This window comes from Alexandromys fortis, unplaced genomic scaffold (genome assembly GCF_014885135.2).
Source record: "Alexandromys fortis isolate MF-2015 unplaced genomic scaffold, M_Fortis_MF-2015_v1.1 scaffold_165, whole genome shotgun sequence".
NCBI classification, from domain to species: domain Eukaryota; kingdom Metazoa; phylum Chordata; class Mammalia; order Rodentia; family Cricetidae; genus Alexandromys; species Alexandromys fortis.
The window spans coordinates 2,239,373-2,250,458 of record NW_026068038.1 but is presented as its reverse complement, the minus strand read 5'-3'; the positions used below and the strand labels follow the sequence as shown (position 1 = coordinate 2,250,458).

At 49.4% G+C, this 11,086-nt stretch overlaps 1 protein-coding gene across 2 annotated transcripts in view; it reads left to right on the top strand.

Moving 5' to 3' along the window:
* Ca5a (carbonic anhydrase 5A) overlaps nucleotides 1–10,801 on the top strand; it is a 25,864-nt gene extending 15,063 nt beyond the window's left edge. Inside the window, exons 4-7 of one of the 2 annotated variants that reach the window (XM_050165265.1) lie at nucleotides 3,657–3,752; nucleotides 4,343–4,405; nucleotides 8,767–8,922; nucleotides 9,866–10,801. In XM_050165265.1, coding sequence (XP_050021222.1) covers nucleotides 3,657–3,752; nucleotides 4,343–4,405; nucleotides 8,767–8,922; nucleotides 9,866–10,027 — 477 coding nt within the window. In that variant the 3' untranslated portion in view covers nucleotides 10,028–10,801. The remainder of the gene's footprint in view (nucleotides 1–3,656; nucleotides 3,753–4,342; nucleotides 4,406–8,766; nucleotides 8,923–9,865) is intronic. The other variant, XM_050165266.1, reaches the window with a different exon arrangement.
* The last annotated feature ends 285 nt before the right edge of the window (nucleotides 10,802–11,086 follow it).

Genomic DNA, 11,086 nt, shown 5'->3' with positions numbered 1-11,086 from the left:
CCTCTCCCTCTCTCCCCCCCCCCCTCCACACATCCATTAGTAATCCTTCCTCACAGTTCTCTAGCTGCGACCTTGTTTTTGTGCAGAGACTTGTCTACTGAAGGCCCCTGTGGTTGAAACATTGTTGTTTAAAATGAGAGGTCCTGGGCCCTCTCAGCCTCCCTGGTTCACACCCAGACCCTCCCTGTGACCACATGCAGGTGAGAAGGGAGGAAGGAAGGCAGGCCCGGTACAAATGGAGGCCAGAGGTCTGCAGACCAAGACCCTCAGCGGAGATATCTGATGGAAATGAGGGCTCTGTCTAGGAAGTCTCGAGTAGACTGGGCAAGTCCACCCTGCTGGTCCTAGACTCCAGATCCCATGTCAGGAGCATCCATGCTTCCTGGGAGTGAGGACCCGAGTTTCCAGCAGAGTCCTGGATGGCAACAGGCAGAGCTTGCTGACTGAGGACTCATGGTTGGACACAGTTAAAAATGCCTCTACCCCAGCCTTGGGCTTAGGGGACACATGTGTCCCTGCTGTATCCAAGGGGCTCTGAAACGCCTTCTGATAACGCTATCATATTCGCATGGAACCCACACACATCCTGAGTCCACCATCCTCACCTCTAGGTCATGAGCACACTGTGAGTACCACATGCTGATGCTATTTGTTTCATTTCAAAGAAATCAAGGAAAGCACAGACACAGCATTTTTATTCCAAACAGTTTATCTGTTATTAGTTCAACAGATGTAGACTCTGTGGGTGAGAAGGAACAACTGGATACATACTCGGACTCCCTGAGGTGAAGCATAGTTTTAACAGTACAATTTCCAGTCAGGGCCCATGGTTCCCAGAAGTCAAGGCTACCTCCCTCTTCCCTCCCCTCCCTCCATCCATTCCCATCCTCTTGCAAAAAAAAGTCACCCTGTGAAGTCCATAATCCCACATCCGGGAAATGGGAGAATTACAAAATAAAGACAAGACAGAGGTCACAAGGCAGAGAATTCCAAAATAAAGACAGGTCAGGTGCCAGTAGCATACTGAGGATTTGCCTCACTGAGAAACCATTCAAAGCTGACAGTCCTGTGTCTTATCTGGTGATCCTTGTTCCAAGTGACTCACAGATACAGGGGGAAAAAAGTCTCATTTCTGTCTTTCCAACTCAAAAGACTTGGGATGGCTACTGGTGACTGTTAAGTTGGCAGGGGATTCTTCTGATTATGCTCACTTTATGAAAAAAACCTCTATCTTCTTTAGTTTTCTGTTCCTGCAATAAAACACCATGACCACCACCTTTGGTGGCACACATCTTTAATACCAGTATCCAGAGGCAGAGGCTTGTGTGGATCTCTGAGTTCAAGGTCAACCTGGTCTACAGAGCTAGTTCTAAGACAGCCAGGGCTACACAGTGAAATCCTGTCTCAAAAACAATAACAAAACAAAACCAAAAAACCCACCATGACCAAGTCAATTATAAAAGGAAGGGCTTATTTGGGGGGCTATGGTTACAGAAAGGTCATGTTAGCAAGTGGCAGGCATAACCACAGGAGCAGAAGCTGAGAACTCACATTTTTTTTTATACATTTTTCATTGAGCTCTACATTTTTCTCTGCTCCCCTCCCTGCCTCTCCCCTCCCCCCTTCAGTCCTCCCCCAAAGTCCCCATGCTCCCAATTTACTCAGGAGCGCTTGTGTTTTTCTACTTTCTACTTCCCATGTAGATTGTATCTATGTAAGTCTCTCTTAGTGTCCTCATTGTTGTCTAAGTTCTCTGGAATTGTGAGTTGTAGTCTGGCTTTCTTTGCTTTATGTTTAAAAACTACTTATGGGGGCTGGAGAGATGGCTCAGCGGTTAAGAGCATTGCCTGCTCTTCCAGAGGTCCTGAGTTCAATTCCCAGCAACCACATGGTGGCTCACAACCATCTGTAATGAGGTCTGGTGCCCTCTTCTGGCCTGCAGACATACACACAGACAGAATATTGTATACATAATATATAAATAAATAAATAAATAAATATTTAAAAACCACTTATGAGTGAGTACATGTGATAGTTGTCTTCTGGGTCTGGGTAACCTCACTCAAAATAATGTTTTCTAGCTCCATCCATTTGCCTGCAAAATTCAAGCTGTCCTTATTTTTTTCTGCTGTGTAGTACTCCACTGTGTAAATGTACCACATTTTCCTTGGCCATTCTCTGGTCGAGGGGCACTTAGGTTGTTTTCAGGTTCTGGCTATGACAAACAAAGCTGCTATGAACATAGTTGAGCATATGTCATCGTGGCACGATTGAGCATCCTTTGGATATATACCCAAAAGTGCTATTATTGGGTCTTGAGGAAGGCTGTTTCCTAATTTTCTGAGAAATCGCCACACTGACATCCAAAGAGGTTGTACAAGCTTGCATTCACACCAGCAATGCAGAAGTGTTCCCTTTTCCCCACAACCTCTCCAGCATAAGTTGTCATCAGTGTTTTTGATTTTGGCCATTCTTACAGGTGTAAGATGGAATCTCAGAGTTGTTTTGATTTGCATTTCTCTGATGACTAAGGATGTTGAACATTTCCTTAAGTGTCTTTCAGCCATTTTAGATTTCTCTGTTGAGAGTTCTCTGTTTAGGTCTGTACTCCATTTTTATTGGATCTTTTGGTGTCCAATTTCTTAAGTTCTTTGTATATTTTGGAGATCAGACCTCTGTCTGATGTGGGGTTAGTGAAGATCTTTTCCCATTCTGTCAGCTGTCGTTTTGTCTTGTTGACTTTGCTTTACAGAAGCTTTTCAGTTTCAGGAGGTCCCATTTATTAATTGTTTCTCTCAGTGTCTGTGCTGCTGGGGTTCTATTTAGGAAGTGGTTCCCTGTGCCAATGCGTTCAAGTGTACTTCCCACTTTCTCTTCTATAAGATTCAGTGTGGCTGGCTTTATGTTGAGGTCTTTGATCGACTTGGTCTTGAGTTTTGTGCATGGTGATAGATACGGGTCTATTTTCATTCTTCTACATGTTGAGATCCAGTTATGCCAGCACCACTTGTTAAATACAGAGAGCTCACATCTTTAAACACAAGCATGAAGCAGCAAGAACAAATTGGAAAGGGTCGTTAAACTCTCCTCCAATGACACATTCCCCACTTCTAAGAAGGACACCCTCTTAAACCTCCCCAAGCAGCACCACCCACTAGGGACCAAGTGTCCAAATGCCTGAGCCCGTGGGGGACATTCTCCTGCAAACCATCACAAGTCTTCTGGACTGTGGGAGGGAACACGCCCTGGGGCGAGGTCCAGACTGTGAGAGTGGGAAGAGGTGATGGAGAGAAATGCACGCACTGATCCCCTCTTCTGATTGTGGGCGTGCTGTGACCTGCTGTCGCAGGCGTGACGTGACCAGTGTCGCAAGGTCCCGCCACCTTGACTTCCCCACCGCGGGGGACAGTAACCTTGAACATGAACTGAAATAAACCCTTTCTCTTTTCAGTTGCCTCTGTTAGGGTGTTGTCCCACAGCCGCAGGAAGAGAAACTAAAGCAAACCTTCTCCCTCGCTGCGAAGCTCTTGGCACCTGTGGCCACTAGCCCCTAATGTAGTGTGACATGTCATCGTTGTGACCCGAGAGTGTGCTGCACAGAGTGGCGTGACTGCTGTTTCTGCCGTATTACGACACATTAACATTCTTTGTTTCAGCTCCATTTGGTTCACTGGAATCCTGTGAAATATGAAAATTACAAGGAAGCCGCTGTGGGAGAGGATGGGCTGGCGGTGATCGGCGTGTTCCTGAAGGTAATGTCCGCTGGGCGTGACTCTCCCACTGAGAATGCCTGCATTTGATCATCAAGAATGGCCTTTTGCGGGGGGGGGGGGGGGGGGGGGGGGGGGAGGACATGGAAAGCTTCTGTGACAACCCCACCCCCACCCCCCAAAGTAACAGTCTAGATAGTAAGCCACTGAAGAGTAGGCTTCAGAAGTGTGACAGATGCTGAAGAGTAGCTCTCCACAATCGATCGCTTCCAGAGGAGCAGTGGGAGAGAAGGGACTCAGTTCTATTTAAGGGGCAGGCCACTGAGAATCTGAGCATGCTCCGGTGAGTATACAGATAACACAAAGAAAATTGTATCGTCATCATCATCATTATTATTTTGGGGAGGGAGATCATAAGTGGGAGTGGACATGAAAGGACCAGGAAAGGATTGTGATTGGGATGCATGGTGTGAAACTCCCAGAGAATCAATCAATAAAAATGCTATGTGGAAAAAACGACAAAGCAAACAAACACAAGAGAATAGTCTTTTGCACACTGTCCCCTGGAAGCAAGGTGTGTTTCCACTGTCTGCTGCCTCCCAGGCTAACGCTTGCGTGTCTGTGCTGTGCAGCTCGGGGCCCGGCATGAGACTCTGCAGAGGCTGGTGGACCTCTTGCCAGACGTGAAACACAAGGTAAGAAGCACGAAACCAGCAAAGCGGGCACTGAAGTTGCCAGAGCAATAACTAACTCAGGAAAATTCAAAGAGTTTGGCAGAGGAGTAAGACTCAAGTCCTAGGAAGAGAAGTGAAGGGCCAGTCCTAGGGCTCTTGTCACAAACTGAATTCGGAAGCTTTCCTGCTGAGCCCTGAGAGTGGTGGCAGATGCCTATAATTCCAGCACTTGAAAAGGCTGAGACAAGAGGATTGCCAAAAGTTCAAAGCCAAATTGGACTACACAATGAGTTCCAATCTAGCCTGGGTTACAGGATGAGAGCCTTCAAAATCAAACAAGAAAGAGGACTCAGATGTAGCTCAATCGGTAGAGAGGCTGCTGAGCATGTGTGAAGCCCTGGGTTCAACTCCCAGCACCGACATAAACTGGGTGTAGCAGGAGGCAGCTGCACTCTTGGGAAGTGGAAGCAGGAAAATCAGAAGTTCAAGGTCATCCCTGGGATACTTGAAGCCCTGTCTTGGGAGGAGGAGTGACACACGTTCTGCCTATTACTGCCAATTTCCCCCTCAGTGAGGCAAGGGTGCTGGATTCCTTGGGACTCCCCCAAGTCCAGCCACCCAGGGAATCCTAATTATTCTTGCTTTGCTCAGACACGATGTCCAGTAGTGATAATGTCTGTTAAAGCAGACAGAAGTGTCTACCTGCTGCGTGTGCAAACACAGGCCAGCGCACCCTGGAGAAAGAGTTTAACGGAGACCAAGGGCAGAGCAGCCCTGGGGAGGGGAAGGCACAGCCTGGGCGATGCCAAGCTGGTGGCAGGGCCCCAGTTCACGCTAAAGGAGGCTGGGCGTTCTTTGTATGCCTTGGTATGTTAGGCGGTCTTAAGAAAATGACAGAGTAATGGTGTCACTTTTCTTTAAGACGAACTCAGAAGGGACTTTGATGGGAAAATGGAAATTCCAAAGGGATAGGTTTATTTATTCAGTACCACAACAAAGAATTCTGAGGCAGAGGGAAGCAAGGTGGCCATTGGACATAGGGACATGGGGACAGAGGAGGCTTCCACCTGTCTTAACAATGGTCAGAGCTGCCCTGCAGGAAAGCCGTGGCCGCCCCTTCCTCAATGTTTGATCTGCCTCTTGCCTCCTCTTGATGTTGAGGTTCAGATGCCCCCTGGGATGGAGACAGATCCCCTACCCCCACTGTTCTGTCCACCGGTTCAGGAACACCTCAAGGCCAAGGTAGCGGGCGCCCAGCTCCTCGCCTCTTCCTTGCTGGCCCACAGCCAGAGCAAAGCTAGCTGGAAGGCAGGCTGTTTTCCCAGCTGGCCTCTGCCTCCCACGAGGCTGGGAAAGAAAGGAGCTGGCTGGGGAGTGTTGTTTACTCAGGGGTCTGTTTTCCTTCCTTGGAAGGTTCTGGAGCTACTTTTCCCTATGGGCTTACCACAGGCGAGACGTGGGGTTTGGGACGTAGTTCTAGCCCAAATCATGCTAAGTGCCCTGAAAATAACCCACTGACTCTAGGACATAAAAGGACTTTAAGACATGAAAGGCCCAGTCTTGGAGGGCTCCTCAAGCTAACAATGGAAGACACTCAAGGACCTCTTGTTCGTGGCTCTCCATCTGCAAGTTTAGGACTTCTAGGAGATTGGGGTGTGTGGCAGAGAGCCTCAGTCAAGATATCCTGGGTCCAAGGCCCTGGATCTTCCAGGAAACTGTGTGGCTTTGAGCCGGTCACTTAACCTCTCAGAGCCCCAGTTTCCCTATTTATGAGATTTGGATATTGAGAGTGGATATATGAGGGCCTTGTTACCCAGATGGACGTGAGATAGGCACAGTGTTGGTCTTAAGTAAGTGGGTTGGGTCCGGGCCCAGCTGTGGCGTGGCTGAAGAGTCCAGAAGGCTCACACAGGCTTGTCTACTGTTGTCACGGGGTGGGTGGGTAGGGCTGTGGCCCAGGACAGGATGTCTCCAGCAGCATCACTAAACTCAGAGCTGTCTAAGATGGACTTGAAGAGTGTTCCTACCTTGGGGAGCTTGTCAGACTTTAAAAGGCTTGAAGCATGGTGGCTCTAGGGAGGATGGGAGAGGGAGGAAGGAGGTGGGGGTCAGGTGGCCTTGGGCTCCAATCCCAGCTCTTTGGCTCCTCTGTTCAGTAAGCCCTCCGTGAGGATGGTTTGCTACAGCTATACAACTACTCCCTTGGGGTTCCCCAGCTGAGAATACAGTGTCCTTGCTCAGGCAGGATGGGCTAGCTGGGGTCTGGGACCTAGACCTTGGACCCTAGAGCTAGGGACTCAATCAGCAGGATCCCTGACACCCTGCTTCCCCAGGCTGGCTGGGATTGCGTGAGCACACACCATCCTGCCCAGCTTTTTCACATGTGTCCTGAGGGTAGAGCTCAGGGCCTCCTGCTTGCCAGGCAAGCTCTGTCCTGACTGAGCCACCCCTCCAGTGCTCTTTGCTTTTGGGCTTCAGTCACTAATTGTGACCACACCACATTCTTGGCGTTCCTCAGGCCTCTCGGACTGCTTCTGCCTCAGGACATTTGCAACAGATAGAAATGCGTCACAGACTGTTCCTTGGTGCCTTTCCTGTGTCTTTCCTCAGATGTCACCCCACTAGGCCTCTGGGACCATGCCTGTCAGAATACCCACTGCCTCCCATCTCATCCTCCTCCCCTAATTTGCTAATCTTCTCCATCACAAAGTCCCCATTGCCAAGTGCTGATGCTTATTTACCCTGTGTGAGCTCCACAGAAGGAAGTAATCCTGTTCACTTTTCTGCATCTGTACCCTTGACACCCAAGGCAAAGCTAGGCTCACAGGGGCTCAGACAAACACTAGTAAATGCATGTGTGCATGCATGAATGAGCAAACAGACGGTGACGTCCCATGAGAGCTCAGAAAGGCTTTATGAAACCCAAGAAGCAAGCAAACATCAACTGTGAACACGAGGCCTGAGGCGGAGGCCAAGCTGACTCCTACTGTCTTAAGAGGAGGGCAGAGAGCGTGAGCAGCTGTGGGGCCAACCACCTGCTCCCTATGAGAGAGAGAAGAACACGAGGCTGGGTGGGGGAGGGTCCCGCAGCACGTACAGTTTTAGAGTCAGGCTGCTTGAGGGAGACAGGCAGTTGTTTTAAGACTAAGAGATTGGTTAGTGCAGCCACGGTTGAAAACACATGGTTTTGGGTCCTTAAATTAAAAACAAAAATGTCCATCTGATCCAGCAATCTCAGATATGGATATAGACCCTGATAACTGAAAGTAGCCATGAAACAGCTCCCACCCCATCCCATTCTGGAAGTATTCTTTAAGATAACCAAAAGGGGGGAGCAGGCCAAGTGTCCACCATGGGTGAATGCAAATGAAACATGAGCCAGCCACATGGTGGATGCTTTTCATTAGGCCATAACACAGAAGGATACACAGAACATCCTGGCTCACATAGGTCAACTTAGCACTCAGGAGGTGGAGGCAGGAGGATCAGGAGTTCAAAATTATCCTTGCCTAACATAGAGATTTTGAAGACACCCTCGGCTCCATAAGACCCTGTCTCAGCCCGGTGTTGTGCCTGTGTCTTTAATCCCAGCACTCAGACTGGAGGCAGAGGCAAGCAAATCTCTGAGTTCAAGGTCAGTCTGGTCCAAGGAGTGAGTTACCAGACAGCCAGGGCTACGTAGAGAAACCCTATCTCCAAAAACAAAAACAAAAAACCCATAACAAACAAGCAAAAGTGGGGAGAGAAAGAAAGTCAGGAAGAATGGTTGTTCTAACACTTGCTGTGCCTCGGGTAGACCCTAAGGACACAATGTCCATTGAAATAAGTCAGGCACGAAGACAACTGAAAAGCCATTTATGGACGCACAGGTCTTTAATCCCAGATCTCTGTGAGTTCAAGGCCAGTCAGGGCCACGTGAAGGAGACACACTGATGTCCATGGGTCTCCAGGCTTAGAGTCAGAAAGTAGACCGTGGTTTCCAGAGGTCAGGGAAAAATGGGAGTCAGTGTTTAGCGAGGCAGAGAAAGTTCTGGAGATAAATGTGGGTAATGGCTACATGATGTGACTGTCCTTAATACCCCCAAATTGCACATTTGATAAATGGCAAAAAGGGCCATACATACATACATACATACATTCCCAGCCAAGATATATATAAAGGCATAATTTTAAAGAGAAATATAATGATTTAGTAGGAGTCCCTATCTTGTAAAGAAGAATCATCTTTACTTTCTGTTTCCACATATGACAGTGGTGGCCATGTAGCCATTATTCTGCATGCTTGTTTGGCCATCAGAGCCATGGGAAGATGGAGAGGCACTCGACCTCTTCCTGGCCTTCTTATGTGGAACCCCTGACAGGGCTGTGATTCTTGTTCTCAGGGTACACAGGTGGCCGTGGGCCCCTTTGACCCGTCTTCTCTGCTGCCTGCCTGCCGGGATTACTGGACCTACCCTGGCTCCCTCACCACCCCGCCCCTAGCTGAGTCAGTCACCTGGATTATCCAGAAGATGCCCATTGAGGTGGCTCCAAGCCAGGTGAGCGCTGCAGCCGAGTCACAGTTCTGAAGGAGGTCATTTTTACCTCCGTCTTCATCAGGGTGTCGTGGCAGGGCATCTCCAGACTCCATCCTCCGGCACATCCCTGGCATGTGCAGTGGAGGTCTGAAGTCACACCTCGGGTACCACACACCTTGTGTTTGGAGACAGGCTCTCTCATTAGCCTGAAACTCAGGCATTAGGCTGGGCTGGCTGACTAGTCCCGGGATCTGTCTCCCCAGCCCTGAGAGCTGAGATTGTATGAGCACACCATCCACGCCAGCCTTTTTCACATGCTTCCCGAGGCTCGAACTCAAGGCGAGCTTTACTGACTGAACCACCTCCCCAGCCGCACTGGCACATTGCAGATGTTCCTGAACGGCTAGAAGGATTTTCCGTTTGTGTGAGAGTCCTTGAGTACAGGGCCCCGTGATCACACTCGGGGTGTTGATGGGGCTAACAAACATCATCTTCCTTGAGGTCCAGGTGTGGCCATTATCCTAATGACACGCAGCTAGTGTGCCTGGGAACGTCCGTGTAAGAATAAAAGTGATACCAACTTGGACCTGAGTTCTTGCCCATCTCATCACAGGAGTTCAGTGGGGGGTGGGGGTGTATATCATGGCACACGGCACACAAAGGACTCCTTCCCTACCTGTGTGGCTCACTCCGTGGCTGACAAGTTGGTGCTTGTGGCTGTGCCTCAGCACCCTTCTGTGGCCTTTCTGTGGGGCTGCTGGGGTTCTGTCATGACTGTGGGCTCTCCAGTCCCAACAAGATGGCAGCTACAGTGCTGCTAACGGACCTTCTGGGATCACTGGCCCATTATACTGTGTTATGTTGGTCACGTAGGGACACCCCTGATTCAGTGTGGGAGGGGACACCTGGCACCTGTCTGCCCCCAGGCTGGCCTCAGCTCACTCTGGCTGCCCTCTTTTTCCAGCTGGCAGCATTCCGCACGCTCTTGTTTTCCGGACGTGGCGAGGAAGAAGAGGCAATGGTGGACAACTACCGCCCACTGCAGCCCCTCCTGGACCGGGAAGTCCGTGCGTCATTCCAGGCCACTAGGGTGGGAACGTCTGCAAGGGTAGGCAGAACGGAGTGAAAACGAGGTGTGCACTTTGCAGGGGTGTCATGTGACGTGCACCGGGATTAAAAAGAAGACGAAATCATTACTCCAGTCAACCCACTTTTTCTGTTGCAAGTAAGGGAAAAACTTGAAAGAAACTGAAGGAACAGGGCTGGAGGGACAGCTCAGCCTACAAAGAGCTTACCTGAGGCCATAAGGACCTGAGTTCAGATCCCCAGTATCCGCCCAGAAAAGGTGTGCCTGCGAATCTCAGTGGTGGCAATATGGAAAGTGGAGGCAGGGGATCCTTGGGAGCCTGCAGGCAGCCAGCCAGGACTGTGTCATAAAATTCCAGAGAAGTCTTGTCTCAAACAAAATGTGGAATGTATCTGAGAACTAATGTGACGACCTCTGACCTGCACATGCAAAAAGTGCATATTTGCATATATACACACATGTGCACCGAAATACCCAAATCATTCACATGTGTATGCGCGCACGCACACAAAAAAACTTAAGCTCATAGGGTAGAACCCTGTGGCCATCTCAGGAGACCCAAGACAGGTACAGGTACAAGATGGCCTTCAAGATGGAGCAAGTTGCCAGAGGTGGTGGCTCATTCCTTTAATTCCAGCACCAGAGGCAGGGGGTGGGGAATGGATCTTTGTGAGGTTGAGGCCAATGGTTTACATAATGAGTTCTAGGACAGTCAGGGCTACATAGTGAGATCCTGTCTCAAAAACAACAAAATAAAAAAACAAAAGCAACAAAATCCTAAACAAATTAAAAAGACTGAGCGAATCACCTACACTCGAATTGTTTTGTCTGGCTTCTCAGCTCTGTTCTCTCCTCTTCGTGCACGGTTGTCTTCTGTGCATCATGGCTAGAGCATCCAAAGTCCTCAACAACACAGATGGTGAGACCAGTATCTTCTTCTTCATTGTCAAACCCAGGGCCCCTCTAACACATTACGGCAGGCTTGAAGAACCCCAAGTCCATCCATTCAGAGTTCAGGAAAACCAAGGCTGTAGTCAGGGTGTGAGCAAGGCCCATTCTTTCTAGATGCCCTGGAGAGAATCAGTATACAGCCCCAGG